Source organism: Squalius cephalus, assembly GCF_949319135.1.
Source record: "Squalius cephalus genome assembly, chromosome: 13".
Taxonomy (NCBI): Eukaryota; Metazoa; Chordata; class Actinopteri; order Cypriniformes; family Leuciscidae; genus Squalius; species Squalius cephalus.
Window position 1 is genome coordinate 24,984,369 of NC_137134.1, and position 15,614 is coordinate 24,999,982.

The 15,614-nt window shown below is 35.4% G+C and overlaps 2 protein-coding genes across 3 annotated transcripts; both read right to left on the reverse strand.

The window, feature by feature from the left end:
• Nucleotides 1-240: 240 nt before the first annotated feature.
• LOC307169715 (uncharacterized protein) lies at nt 241-5,960 on the reverse strand. Its single transcript, XM_079890492.1, has 6 exons — nt 5,693-5,960; nt 2,634-2,900; nt 2,194-2,505; nt 1,642-1,923; nt 1,357-1,499; nt 241-1,024 (listed from the first exon to the last, which is right to left on the reverse strand). The coding sequence occupies exons 1-6, from the start codon at nt 5,805-5,807 to the stop codon at nt 1,016-1,018; spliced, it is 1,128 nt and encodes a 375-aa protein (XP_079746618.1). The 5' UTR covers nt 5,808-5,960; the 3' UTR covers nt 241-1,015.
• A 3,011-nt stretch (nt 5,961-8,971) lies between these two features.
• On the reverse strand, nt 8,972-14,081 carry LOC307169713 (uncharacterized protein). 2 transcript variants are annotated; one of them, XM_079890488.1, is made up of 7 exons: nt 13,689-14,081; nt 13,114-13,443; nt 12,409-12,524; nt 12,213-12,306; nt 11,489-11,608; nt 10,892-10,956; nt 8,978-10,630 (listed from the first exon to the last, which is right to left on the reverse strand). In XM_079890488.1, exons 1-7 carry the CDS (start codon nt 13,822-13,824, stop codon nt 10,583-10,585), a joined length of 909 nt encoding a protein of 302 aa, XP_079746614.1. In that variant the 5' UTR covers nt 13,825-14,081; the 3' UTR covers nt 8,978-10,582. The 2 variants fall into 2 exon arrangements, with proteins under 2 accessions (XP_079746613.1, XP_079746614.1); XM_079890487.1 differs by having other exon boundaries at nt 8,972-10,630; nt 12,213-12,524.
• Nucleotides 14,082-15,614: the final 1,533 nt, after the last annotated feature.

Here is a 15,614-nt window from a genome sequence, read left to right on the forward strand (position 1 = left end):
ATGTCTCAAAGGGTCATTGATTAAAAAAAAAAAAAAGTCCTGATTAAACATGGCTCTGTGTCGTTTTTTAACCCCCCCAAAAAAAACAATAAATAAGAAACATTATAATAACCATTGTGGAAATAAATAATGTGAGTTCTTTGCAAGCCAATGTTTCTCTGGGGAATGTAAAATGTTTGAGAGAGAATGCAAAAGCATTGAAATATATTTTTACAGTTTTTATTTTATTTTATTCTCTTTGGTACTATTTTCACAAGTAAAGTGTACATTTTCAAAACTCTTAGTACAAAAATCCAAACTGATCACACTTGTAACAAAGCTTCAAAACCTGATGTAATGCTTTCATTCAGTTGCACATATTTTCAGTCCACATAATCATTGTTTCAAACACAAGATTATTGTAATATGTAATGAGAACATTTGGTTTAAACACAACAGTACGATCTCCTTTCAGTTTAGTACTTTTAACAATCAGTTCATTCAACAGCAAACAATGCAAAATACATAATAAATTAATGACAGTAATACAGGCTATGTTGCCACATTAGAAAATACACTTACATTACGGTATGAAATTGAATCCATAATGTTTGTAATAGTATCTATCTAGTGTGTTATCAAAAGGTGTGATGAAGTTATGAAACTGCCATGAGGTTTTGTGCTAGAACAGAGTTTGATGGCAATACAGTAAATGTTTTCACTGTGCCATATGACTGAATCTTTACACAGATGAAGGGTGATTTACAGTAATATGGCAGTCTCTACAATGCTAATCAGTTTACAGTATCACTTACTGTAATGTACTATATTTTATGCCATCTGTCTCCCTTTTTCTGATGCATCTCTGATCAATCTGATGTTACATATGTCTGTTTCCTCTGCTTTGTACTCTATCCTGCTTTATGTTCACAAATTGCAAATCTCCACACTGAGCCCCACACATTAGTTTTGTTCTGTGCAGTCTCAGTGTTAGTATTAGGCACAGACTCTGAATATAGCCTACATGATCTGCTCCTCAAGCATCCTGTAAAAAACACACAATCATATGGAAAAATTACAAATCAGAAAGGAAAATGCTGCTGCTATTAAAAACTGAGAGAAAGTTTTTTCATGTAATAGAGAGAAAATTCACTAAAACCCATCGATAACAGCAATGTCAGTATTGGCAGCACAATCTGTGCAATCTACATTAATCTCTGATTAGGCATCATAAAAGGGTTATCATTTATTTCCCTTGAGGTCCACTCTGATTTTTGTTTTTCTGTACCAAATTCATTTTTATTTTAATTTTTCTATTTTCTATTTTATTCTATGACTATTTTCTACTCCCTCTATGCAAGTTGTGATGATACTTACATGTTCTGGTTGATTACGGTTTCTGCTGCACCAGATCCTCACTCCTCCTGCAATTACTGCCAGCAGCACTGGAACAACTATCAGTGGTATAAGTATAAAATAGTAGCGGCGCTTTTCTGTAATAATCAAAGGGTGGTGCTTTTCTGTAAGAAACAAATGGAAAACAGCACTTTTTGTAAGTGACCTGTCTGTCTGACTTCAGTCTACACACAATACCTCATCTGGAAGAGGAAATATTCATGTATCAATACAGGTCAGAAGGCTGTAACATCACAGCTGATGTACCTTCACATGTGTGACAGAGTTCACTGATGTCCAGATGTGTGGTCTGGTTGCTGATGGTATTGTAGATCACACAGCTGTAAGTGTTGTTATCTTGATATTCCACCTCCAGAGGTAGAGAGAGACTGATGCTGAGATCAGACACACTGATGCTGGACAATACACTGATTCCTTTGTACCAGGAGAGAGTCACATCACTCACATTCAACACTGAACACACCAGTGAACAATTCTGGCTTGATGATGATGAAGAACTGTTGCTGATGTTAGGAACAGGCAAAGAACCTGAAAAACAAATGAATAAGCAAATAAACAGCTTCAACAATAGATATATATCTGACTGTTGTCTGACATATAGACATTAAGATTTTCCTGCTGTATAAACCAGTCTCACATCATGAATGACACACATCACTGTTCCACTGAAGAAATACAATAACACAGGTGTAAAAACAACCTGAGGTTAAATGACAATGCTCATTTCTGAGTCAACTCTGTTTTTAAAACAAATTGATTTTCACCAGGATGAAAGTTATGAAGGAGAAAACTGCTTACCGTACACTTTAACACAATAAGACTTTAATGTTGTATGTTGTATGTTTCCATTTCTGATGATGATAAATTCATAACATCCAGCGTCTTTAATGCTGATGTTCTGGATGGTGAGAGATCCGTTCTGACTGTCCAGCTGAAATCTGTCTCCGAATCTCTCATTATCACAATTAATTATTTTATTGTTATTAGCTATACATAGATGATCTCCAGACTTCCACCGTATCACATCATCGCTATGTAGTTCAGAAGCATCAGGGCAAAACGTCACCGAATCTCCCTCCTTCACTAAAGCGTTCTTTTCATCTCTTAAATCTGTAAAACACAATATCCAGTTTAAACTTGATATTCATTTTAATTTGTAATTTCTTTTCATTCTGTTGAAGCTTTTTTAGGTCAGAGTTTCAAAAGGGTTTGCTAATAGCATTGTAACGTGTACTTACACGATCTGGAGATGGTTTGTTGTCGAGGTTGAGTGTCGCTGAAGCTCCAGATAATGTGTGATCTGCTCTGCTGGTTTTTAAATCTCTCGTAACTGTCAGAGGTCGAGATGATCCTTTCATAGACTTCAGGGGTGTGAATGTTTGGAGATCCGAACATCCACAACATGTGATCATCTTGCTGTGTTTCATTAATGTCATTGTGAAGAATGATGAAATCTCTCTCAGTCGCTCTTGTCGTCATTTCATACCTTGCATAATCGTTCACATCTGGAAAAAGTTCAATTAAATTTATATATTACGGCCATTAATGAAAAATATGAATACACCTGACAATAAATCTTAGCCACTGTCTTGCAAAGTACATTTTTAGTGATTAGTGATACTTATTATTCAACAGGCCGAATTTCAGTTTAGTATAACACACAGCATTCCTTGTGACAAAGTTCCACGGTCACAGTTATTAGGACTGTCAAAAATAACTTGTTCATTTATGTTCGATTTTTTGTTTAACATGTTAAAAATGTTTAATGCAACATTCATTTCCCCCCTTCATCCTCTGGCTAGCATTACAGTAAATGTTTGTAAAGCGAGACATCTCTGCATGCTTCTCTTTGGGAGGCCGATAGCCACAATGAACAAGACACGACACGTATGCTGTCATAACGTGCTTGTCTATGATTAAGACCAGTGTTGGGGATTAATTACAAGAGAGTTATGTAATCTGGGGCCGTATTCACAAAACATTTTATCTTACCACTAAGAGTTCTCCTAAAAGCAGTAAAAGTTCTAAGGTAAGTTTCCTCTTAAAACCTATTCACAAAGCTGCTGAGACCAAATTTTACTAAGGAACAGAGAGTAGCCTTAAGCTAAGAGTAAGGGCGGGGTTGACCTCGTTGCTATGACACATTCCAGACACCAGTCTCTGTCAGCGATTTAATCATAGAAATACTGTAGAACGAGGTATCATATTGACATATTCAAAGAAAGATTTTAAAATAAAAATGGTATTGGTTTGGGCAAATTGGTTTTATGCAAATTCCCAACCTCAGGAACGTGGCCACTCATTTACAATGCTCCAAATTCATTAACTTTAGAACGAGTTGAAGAACAAATGCATGTGTGTGTATGCACATTTTGTGAATTAGGCAGATTTTATTTCATGAGAAGTTCTCCTGTGCAGTTATTAGTGAATGAGAGCCACTGTTGTTGTTTTTTTACTTGATCTTAGAAAGCAGTTTATGAAACCATTTTTTTTTTAATTCCTCATCTTATATTATTAAAACATAATTTTGACAAAGTTACATTGATTTTAAGATTTTTTTTGGACCCCGAAAATTTGACCCCCTTTGGCTATTTTTCTTTGTGTTCTGACTAGGGTTGGGTACCGAAACCCGGTTCCAATAGGGAACCGGTTCCGACGTAAACGGTAGTAACCAGACCGAATAAGAACGAAACTTTCGCTGCCTGATTTCGGTGCCTGACATTTTTTACCGTCCCCTATAAAACATCTCGCGGCACGAATGATCCAATAATAAAACATCTCCAGTTAACCAGCAGAGCATTCATTTAGTTCGTTTGTTAAATAAGAGACGATCTAGCGCTGAAATGTGTTTTTTTAAATCAAGTGATCAAAGTGCTCGTTGCCGCTGCGATCAGTGACGCGGATACAGTGTTTTCTCTTGGCTCGCGCACACCGCGACGCGTCTTCACTCGGACGCTTGCTTCAATACGTTGCGGAGATCGATCTATTTATGAGGCGCCGTCTATATGATTATGTGCGCGGAGAGTTTGTGTGTGCGTGCTCGCGTCTCAGATGAGTATGTGCGCGGAGAGTTTGTGTGTGTGTGTGTGTGTGTGTGTGTGTGTGCTCGCGTCTCAGATGAGTATGTGCGCGGAGAGTTCCGCGCGTCTCGTGTGTGTAGAGTTTGCGTGTGTGTGCGTGAGCATTGTGCGTTTCATATGTATTAGTTTGAGCATTCAGCAGTATAGCCTACATCTATGTGTGACTATAGTATATGTGTATGCAAGGGTTTCATATGTGCGTGAATGAAGTTTGATTTAAGCCCTAGACGGCGCCTCATATCTATTCGTTCTGGTGAAATCTCAAAATATAATGGACACAAAGTGTCCCTGCTTGATATACAACCACTGATGAGCATAATTAAAAATAATAATAATAATAATAATAAAAAAACTACGAATGCGGATTAGAACCCAAAACCTCTCACAGGCTTGACTAAAGTTCAAGTTCAGCTGCCAGTGTTCCTCTTCGGGTTAGTCTAGTATTTGAATGCCAACTGCAAATCTTGCATATCAAGTATGAAGTATATCAATATCAAGTATATTTATATATGGCTATACTGTGTGTTAAATATTTCTGCTCAGTGTCAGATATTTCTCTGTTTTGTAAAAGTCATAATATGAGAAGACAAAATTTTGATCTTAACTCAGGTGTTTTGTGCTACATCAGTAGCCTTTTAAAGGGCACAATTTTTCATTTAATCAGAAATCAAAAAATCTTTTTCAGAAAATCACACACACACACACACACACACACACACACACACACTATTTTTTTGATAAAGTATGTGCAGTTTAGTTTTCTTAAGTACCGTTTCAAGAACCGTTTAAGCACCGGAACCGTTTGAAAAATACCGAGTAGGTACTGGTATCGGATAAAACCCAACCAATACCCAACCCTAGTTCTGACGTAAATAATCTTAAAATCTGTAACTGTTAGTCATAATTATGACAACTATCATTGTATGGATAAAGAAATGCAGGGTTAGATTGATATACAGTAAGAGTGAAGAAATAGCGTCAATAGTAACTTTTTATCATATGGTCATATAGCTGTCATAGACTTGCAGCCAGAGGCATGCAAGATAAGAATAAGCATTCATGCAGAATAAGACCACTGACATAACCTACTATGTACAGAAGACGTTCTAACACATTTTTTTTTTTTAACCAAAGCTGTTAAGTTGAAGTTGACTGGAGATGAGACTAGAAGATCAGGCTTAATTTTAGAGTAGAGTTTTAAAAAAAGCATCACTTACCATCTATACATAGATAAACACCGAACAAAACAAGAAAAATATTCATATTCTTCAGTAGTTTGAACAGATGAAGAGTTAACGTGTTCCCATCAGCTGTTCTGCTGTTTGTTCTCATCCTAAAAATAAACCAGTAAACTAACTGGAGAAACTTGTACTACATTTATTTCAAGTGTCATAACTTCTGTCATCTTTTACGCCAAGACAATCCCAAAAGAAAACAAAAGCGTAGAAATGCACCTGCGCAACATGAGTTGTCACGCAAGTCAGTGCTTGTAAATCAAACACTATACACTTCAGTTCAGTGGAACCCTGCATTCCTGACTCAACTTTAAAGAACGTTTTATGACAAAAAGTTATTTTAAAAACATTAATTTAAACTAAATCCATAAAATCATCACATAGTGGAAACCCCTGAAATGTACACATGAAGCGCCTGACAGATCCCTTTAAGGTTCTAGAAATGTTTATTTGTGATATATTTTTTATTGATGCATTTTAAAGATAATTATCAGCCTTCAACACATCGAAACATAGCAAATGAACTATTGTGCACATACATTGACATTTTGTGGTTCAATATCTTAGATCAGTGTTTCAGTGAGCCTAGCTTGTTTTTCCACTCACTACTCTTGCTGTGCAACGTACATGCAAATGTGTCTTCGTCTGTCACAGGACTATTTGGATATGCAAAAGATGGCAGTCAAATTATTTTAGCTGAGCTCTTCTGTCTTCCTTTTCTGGTTAACCGGAAGTGGTTTTCATAAATGTCGTTTTTATAACTTAATACGAACATTAGCAAAACATTCTTAGGACATAATTTTGTTTGCTGGAAAGGACTGTGTTGAAATTTCAGCTTTAAACATTTCAAGAGAACATCTGTGTGATCACCACATGTAAGTAAGTAATCAAAGTAAGAAACAGTGCAGAGGGGGTGAATCGAAATGTAGTGGACTGGAATGACCCTGAATGTAGCTTCAAAGGTTTGAACTAATCGGCTCGTCAAACACCTCAATAGGGTACTGACATTCAATTCACGGCAGTACATTTAATTGTATTTTGTTGTGGTGCATCTCTACATTAATATTTTTTCCCCTGTCTCAAACATGAATACCTTTTAGAATTGATCTAAAAACCAATACTCATATTACATAGCACACATGCTATCATTACTGCAACAGTTACACTGTTTGTGCTGTAGGGGGCAGCATTTAACTTCCTTTACATCACTTCAGCTATCAGAAGGGTAAGAGAAGAGGACTTTATTCACATTTACATACAACTATGTCCACAGTTCTGCCATGGCAGGTTTGACAAGTAAAGGTTGGCATTTAAAGCATTTAAAATGCGCTTCACCAATGGACGTCCCTCAAATGCTTCAGGGCGCAATTGGATAGACCTAAAACCAGAGCGATCGTCATCGTGTAAAGCCCGCCTCAATGTTTCTGATTGGTGCCTCGATTTGGGCTTGAATGGGCTCTTTGCCAGACCACTTGCAGAGCAAATCTAAATTTGCAGGAAGTTTGTCTGGGTTTTCCCAGGCTACAACTGCAGGGGTGAACAAAGGCCAAATAAACAAATACCACACTAACGCAGAACTAAATTACCAAATTAAAGAATAGTAAAATAAAATATATAAAAAACGTATGCAAAAATAGACACACTAAAACACAAAAAAATATAATAATAAAATATAGGATTAAACATAATAAGTGACAAAGTATATAAAAACTTAGATACAATATAAGCTGTATAATATATAAAATATCAAGCTGAATGCCACCTTCATAAATCGTCCCTTTAATACTGATTAATTCTTTATGGAAATACTGGACTGATACTATAAAAAAGTGGAAATTTTAGGAAAAATGGAAAATTACCTCACTAATCTGACTTCAGACTTTAACTTTAGCTGCTCCTAAATGAAATGTAATGAAACGGAATAAAAACATGAATGATGTCAAAGTGATCAGATTGGGGGAATTGACAGAATTCATGGCATTGACCTGCAGTATAACAATAAAGACAGTCTGATGCAGTGGCGTGCACAGACCTCCTCCGGGGCAGGGGCGGAAGGACCAAAAAGGGCACTTTTTAAAAAAAACATTTATTTTTAAAATAAATCACCTGTATTTAAAGCAGTATCCGTCTGTCTGTTGTGTTTTATATATTTTAATGACTTCCTCACAATTATTTGGAATATCTCACTCGATGGAGAGCAGCAGTAGGTCAGAGAGCCTCTCTCGGAAATGATGATAATATAACTAATTATTATTTACTTTACCAAACAAAACAGAGAATCAAGTCGGTAATTATGAGGAATTCATGTTTAGTCATGTTAATGTTATAAATTGTAGGCCTATGTATTCGATAAAGTGTTAGCTATCATGAAATCAGTAACACTTTACAATAAGGTTTCATTAGCTGAATTTATTAAAGGGCACCTATTATGCAAAATTCACTTTTACATGGTGTTTTAACATAAATGTGTGTTGGCAGTGTGTGAGCAAAACCCCTAGAATGATAAAAATCCATCCAGTAGTTTTTTTACTATCTCAATAAATCATAAGCACTGTCTCAGAACACCCTGTTCTAGATTTCCCTCACTGTGACGTAGAATTGAGCTAAGCCCCACCGACGTGATTTGATTGACATCTGGTTTTGGCAAAGACCCCGCCCTCGGTGATCAGTGTACACCATCGCCATTGTTTCAAGACAGCCGGTGTGTAATAATGTCTCATAAGAAGTGTAGGTGTTCTGTTGTGGGATGTAAGAATGGACATAGTCTTCACTGACATCAGAGCCACTGAAAACACAGCGGATGGATTTTATTCATGAAGAAAAGGCACCACTTCAACAACAAATGCGTCTAAAGCTATTTATTGTCGTCGTCGACGTCATAGGATGTCTCAACAAACAACGTCAGACAGTTTTATGTCACGTAGGCATTTTTTTGCAGCATTTACAAATGTAAATAAATTAAGGTCTGCTCTATCTCCATAGACAGTATATAAACGTCTATCTCCCTCCCCTTAATAAATAAATAAATAAATCGTTTGTACTTAGCAAACGTTATCACAGTATTTGTGTGTGTGTGTGTGTGTAACGTTAGTTTAAAAAAATTGCGCGAACGTTATCACAGTTCGTGTGTGTGTGTGTGTGTGTGTGTGTGTGTGTGTGTGTGTGTGTGTGTGTGTGTGCACATCCATAATTGCAAAGGAGACGCGATTAAAACTTTGTAAGTACATAAATGTATCAAATAACCATTCCGAGACGTTTAGTCCATTCTCATTCGTGTTTATTCTGTGCCGGAGTCTCTTCATCATCTAGGTCCAGCAGCAGGGCGGGGATATGCAGCTCATTTACATTTAAGGTGGTACACACCAAAACAGCTCTTTTTAAACAGGCCCCAAAAATGACATTTTCAAATGGTTATAATAAATTAACTGTGGGGTATTTTGAGCTGAAACTTCACAAATGCATTCTGGGGACACCCAAGACCAATATTACATCTTGTAAAAAGGGGCATAATAGGTGCCCTTTAACATGAACTAATAATGAACTACACTTCTACACAATTAGTTTAGTTAATATTAATTTCAGCATTTACTAAAACATTATTAAAATCAAAAGTTGTATTTGTTAACATTAGTTAATGCACTGACTGTGACATAACATGAATAAACAATTAAAAGTTGTATTATTATTAACTAAGATTAACAAATAGGCCTACAGTAGCCTAACAAATGTTTAGTTTAGTTTCAGACACAGTTGAGCTAACAAACAACAGCACAGTTTGAAACAGGTGTAGGCTAAAGCTCTTGCTTATAATGCCTACCTTTTTAAAACATCTCATATTTTAATAAAAAATAAAAATAAAAATAATTATTGTCTTACATCATTATGTTGACAAACAAATATAAACAGAATACAAAAACATTAGTATTTCCTATGCAATACCATTGTACAATCAAAATACAAAAGCAGCTTGTTCATTTATCATTCTTTAAATGGTTTCATATAGTTTCAGTGCATTATTTTTAAATAGTTTCTTTAACTTATTAAGTGCCCCACATAGTTTTAATTCCTCATGACAGCTATTCCATAGATTTACACCTTTAACTGAAATGCAATGGTATTTTGCATTGGTCCTATGTTCTTTTTGAACTGTACAAGTTCCCCTTAAGTCATGTTGGTATTCTCTTTCTGTGAACAACCCTTGGATACTTTCTGGCAATTGATGATTTTTTACTTTGTACATGATCTGTAATGTTTTTAGTTGTTTTGCATGATTAGTTAATGTTAGTTAATATGAATAATATACAAATGAACCTTATTGTAAAGTGTACTATGAAATCAAAGATATAAATTTAGAGCTGGACATGGACTTTTCCTTGGACATGAAATTTCCTTTCACTAGATGTATTTCCCCAAGCTAATTACACTTGCCATGGCCTGGACAAAAACGAATGACATTGTCAGAAATTTAGTTATACTTTTTTGATTGTTAAGCATAACTCACATGCTGCCGCAACTTTTACAGTAGCATGGTAGGATCAATGTAACTTTTCCGTATTAGCTTAATGTTACCTGCTGCCGTGCAGTTTGAAGACTCGCGGCGAACTATAGCGTACATAGCGCTGCAAAAAAAAAACAAAAAAAAAACTCCGCCACTTCACCTCCGCCAAAAAAATAATATTTAATATTTGTTTGTATTATTATTGTTCGTGGCAATGGTGTATAAGTGTATTGTTATTTATTATAATATTTATTTTAATAATTGTTATTATTTACATTTATCAGAGAGGGGCACAATACATTTTGAGACAAAAGGGGCAGGGGCTTGAGCCCCCTCGGCCCCCCCACTGTGCACGCCATTGATCTGATGGATATTCATGTCACAATAGCTGAGTACACTGTGTGTTCTGCTGCAATGATGTCCTGCAAGAAAACAGAACCAGAATCAAAAATCAGACTGAGGTTCAAAAACACAAGCCGTCCTGAAGTATTCAAGTGACGGTAACATACAGCTCTAAGTCCCACAAATGAGTGATAAAAACTTTTGGCATTATATCACTAAGATGCATGTCAGCACATGCCCAGTCACACACACCTTGACTACAGGAATTTAAAGAAGCCGAGGGAGTTTACATATTGAAAACCAGCTCAGTTCATACAGTAATATCAAATACAGTATCTTACCGTAATTCTGTGACGTGGACAGAATGTTGGAACAGTGTAATGCATCTCTTCATCATGACTCTTATCTGTTTTAATAAAAATCAGACATTTAATAAACTAAAATACATTTAATTAACTTGAAATTATAATTTTATATATATATACATTGTATGTATACAATACACTGTTACGGCTCAGTTTTGTGTTGGGTTTTTTCTCTTTTTTTCTATAGGTTGCCAGATAAGGATCCACACCTGTCTTGAATTTGGTTATGTATTTAAGATGTCTGTCCTTTGTGGGAAGAGTGTCCTGATCCCTATCCTGCAGTTGTGCTCAGGAGCTGGACCTTCATATTGTTTTTCTCTTAATTGTTTGCTTATTTTCTTTATCATTTAACCCCTAGACATAAATAAATATTTTGTTTACTATATTTTTGGACTCTGATCCCTTTCTTTTGTTACTTCCTTGAGCCGGAATGTAACAATTGGGGGCTTGTCCGCAATTTTTATTTTTTTTAATTTGGAAGGTCCAGCTTCTATATATATATATATATATATATATATAAACGTATTGCTTGTTTATATATATATATTTATTTATTTGGATGTCAATACTTGCCTTTTTTCCCTGTTTTTTTACATCTTCTGTGGTAAATCAAACCTCCAATTACAGCTATTGATGCCAGCAGCGCTAGAGTAACAGCTATTACCATCATGAAACTTGAACGCTGGTCCAGTGCTGTAATGAACAGAGAAAACAGTCATTAGTGTAATCTGAATATAGTAGGCTACAGTTAAATCTTAAATAAACCATTATAGTTTTGAAAATCCGATTTAACATGTTAGATTTCAACTAGCGGGTGTTTAAGAGAAGTACTTGAATATTTTGACATCTATATGATAAGGACTCCAACTATCTATCTGGTCTTTATTTTATAAAGTTCATAACTTATATTTACAACTATCAAAAATGATTTGATGAACACCGTTGGTTTCACTGTTAATGTATTTCCTTGAAACAGGATGTTTGGGTGGGACAAATCGAAGATATTTCATTTTTTTTAAATGCCAATAGACTTACAAATATCACACCATGTTCGGCTGGAAGAAGTTATTTAAGATGTAGGTTGAGGAACATTCAACAGAGTTCTTTTTTAGACAAACATTTGTATATGATAACATCTGCTAACAATGAACTGTCAATATTTAAGAGAAAATATTTTCTATATTTATATCTATATTAGCATATATGACCAAAAAGCTCATGGACATTAAATAAAAGCTATAAAACACACAATTTTGATTAATTTAACACATTTAGAGGATAAGATATATTGTGATACCTGGACATGGCTGACAGAGATCAGTGATGTTGAGATGTTGAGTCTTGTTGGTGAATGAATAAGACACGACACAGCTGTAGGAATCATCCAGACACTGAACCTCCAGAGGTAGAGAGAGACTGATGCTGAGATCAGACACACTGATGCTGGACAATACACTGATTCCTTTGTACCAGGAGAGAGTCACATCACTCACATTCAACACTGATGAACACACCAGTGAACATCTGGACTCTGATGAGGATGCCAATGATGATGATGATGATGAACAGTTCGAAGAGTTACTGGTGATGATAGGAAAGGGCAGACAAGCTAGAAAATATAAAAATCATTTACATCTTAATAAGTACAACATAATTATTATTTAAAATACAGTATATCATGATTTCTTTATTGTGTCTATTTGCAGCATCAACCGCTCAACAGAATCTGCCTTTGTTGTGCTCTATTTCTGCTATTATTCAAAAATGAAGATTATGATTAGGATTAGATGAAAGGAATAAATCTCCCTTCGACTTACTGGTGCTTTCAAAATGCAACGGACAGCATTACATTCTGTTGTATTTGCATATTGAATTGCATACTGTATTATGATTGGTTAATTCATCTAAACTTTATTTTAATATTAATCTATTCTCTCTAAATGTGGGATTGCAGCTTGTCTAACATTGTTCCTAAAACGTCAACACTATTGTTTCACCTCCTTGTAAAAGCACTGGTATTTCCTTCAGGAAGTGCAAAAGAATAGTACAGCAATTGATGTATAAACCAAGTGTAGAAAATAGGTTTAGGTTTCACTTTTGTCAATTATTAAATACTTATGAACATCCAGATTAATCGAGAGAAGTTTTATTTTTGAGTATTATAACAGTCTGAATCATCATGAGAATCGTTTACTCACCAACAGTAACATTGAATCTCTTGTATGAAGTTCCTCTGCTTCTGATGATCTGTAGTTTATAAAGTCCAGTGTGTTCAGTTCTGATGTTTCTGATGGTCAGAGATCCAATTTGATTGTCCATCTGGAGTTTGTCTCTGAATCTTCCATCATTACTGACAAATACAAAATTTATTTGGTCCCTTTTAAAGATTTCAGCTATTCGAGTGTCTTGAGGTCCAAACATCCACAGTATGTGATCATCTCTCTGTACTTGAACATCAGAGTTTAGAGTGACAGAATCTCCCTCAGTCACTGACACTGACTTCACTTCATCAGTTTCACCAAACACACCTGAGAAAAAAATAAAATAAAATAAACAAACCTGATCAACATCAAATATAATATTTATGAGGAAGATCACCTAGGACAAAAATATTTAACACCATAAAAAAGGGACTTTAAACTAATAGCCTTGTGTAAATTGTCCCTGAACAAATAAGAAACATGACAGTAGTTTTAATTCGCAGTGTTTTTTTCTTTTTCTTTTTCTTTTTCTTTTTCTTGTTATTTCAAAGGATGTTTATAACGTAGCCTACCATTCGATAGCAATAAACACAGACAGAAGAAAGATGCGCTGTGAATCATTTTTCTGAACTTCTCAATAAACACTCGACGACACACAGGCAAACATGACGCGAAAACACTGAGTGCGTAAAAAAAAAAAAAAAACATTCAGCGATCTGGAGCTCCACTTAGAAAAACTATTTCCATTCTCAGGTTACACATTTTCAATAACAAAAATATATATCCATAGTAATCATTTAAAACATTTACAAGCAAGAAATAATCAGCTGATACAGTTCAATGTTAGAAGTCCGTTCAGAAACAGGATCTAGGAGTTTACGCTACATTTACATGCACACACCATCTCTCTCTCTCTCTCTCTCTCTCTCTCTCTCTCTCTCTCTCTCTCTCTCTCTCTCTCTCTCTCTCTCTCTGGGGGCGGATATTAATGTATGTCAAATGAATGTAGGGTTATGTAATTCATAAGTATTTATGTTTTAATCCATTATTCTGATCATCTGTTTATTTTGCATCTTAAACTTTCTTAAGTTGAATAATTTGTAAAAGGGCCCCTAAATTCAATTTATTTTTTATAGCTCTCTTGATATTACACATTGGTCCAACGTTTTCAAGAACAGTGTTTTCAAAATGTTGGTGCCAGTGGAATGTTAATCTGTTTGCTGCAGATAAGGAGGAAATCTTGGGAGGAGCCGGGGTTTATCTGGAAAGCTCTCCCCGTGACATTTGAAACACATTTATATGAAGCATGCACACATAAAAGTTGTCTTTAGTTGTCTAATAGTATATTGGATTATAAGTAGTGTATTCAATATCATTATTCTAAAGAACCCATGTGATATGCAAATAATAAGGAAGAGGATGAGGCACAGCAGACACTAGTGGGCGAAACTTGATGCTGCTTGCAAATAGTGGCCAGGATCCGGAACTGATGGATAAAGATTGCTTTGCCTCTGCACACATTAGGCTATTAACATAGTCATGTTGCTGAATATAAAGGCCAATTTTCACTGCACCGACAAGATGCCGACAGTCACTAGATTAAAGTACTCCTCAGCCATTCCAACACACAAACACATTCAAAACATTCAATTGGCAATTACAAGCGCCAACCAACGCCAACAGGGGATCTGACAAAACCCAACAACAAACGTAAATCTCTAACCAACAGAGTCTGAATGACCACAGAGTTTACATCAGGTAACATCAGGAGGCTTCCAGGTATGATACATACTTTTACATTATGTTCACAGAGGAAATAGTATATACTGCATAAATAGAAAAAAAATTGGTAGTAACAGAGTAACAGGTAAAACAGTGCCAATGTACGACCCCTAGACCAGGGGTTCCCAAACTTTTCCATTCCAGGACCCACCTAGACAAGAATAATCTATCTCAAGACCCACCAAAATATAAAATAATTTTAAAGCATGAATGTGGGGTGGGAGGCGTTAGTTCTCTTTGGAGCAGTTTTTTTCTTGTTATAGTAAGAATGACAAGTTTAATTGCAATACAAACTTTTGGCACATTATCAAAAATTGAGAGCCTAACAGCCTAATGGCTGTTGAAATAATGTGAAGAATACTGAGTAGTTTTTGTCTGCTGCCTCAACTGATTTACCAGACACGGCAGAACAAATTTAAAGAAATGAAAAAAGATTAAGTAAGCTTAATCATAACCAAAGGTTTGATATGACAAAAATCAGAATATAAAAAATATAATAGACTAATAATTTTATTTGACAGTAGACCCATGACCTAGAATTTCAATAGTAATATTTATGCTGCGAGTGTTGTTAAACTCATTGCGTTGTTCAGCGCAGAAAACACTTTCGTGCTGTGTGTACATGTGAAATACTTTTTATATATAGGCTATATTTTTTGCGTTGTAGCAAAATGCATGCAAGGGAACGCAAACAACGCACTCTTACGACGACCATA

Bases quoted from the DNA above. Each gene is read 5' to 3' on its own strand.
- LOC307169715 (XM_079890492.1), bottom strand. From the start codon at position 5,807: ATGAGAACAAACAGCAGAACAGCTGATGGGAACACGTTAACTCTTCAT. The intron at 2,506-2,633 runs GTAAGTACACGT...TGTGTTTTACAG, and splicing joins ACAAACCATCTCCAGATCGT to ATTTAAGAGATGAAAAGAAC. The intron at 1,924-2,193 runs GTAAGCAGTTTT...TTTGTTTTTCAG, and splicing joins TTATTGTGTTAAAGTGTACG to GTTCTTTGCCTGTTCCTAAC.
- LOC307169713 (XM_079890487.1), bottom strand. From the start codon at position 13,824: ATGTTTTTTTTTTTTTTTTACGCACTCAGTGTTTTCGCGTCATGTTTG. The intron at 13,444-13,688 runs GTAGGCTACGTT...TTTTTTTCTCAG, and splicing joins GTGTTTATTGCTATCGAATG to GTGTGTTTGGTGAAACTGAT. The intron at 10,631-10,891 runs GTAAGATACTGT...GTTTTCTTGCAG, and splicing joins GTCCACGTCACAGAATTACG to GACATCATTGCAGCAGAACA.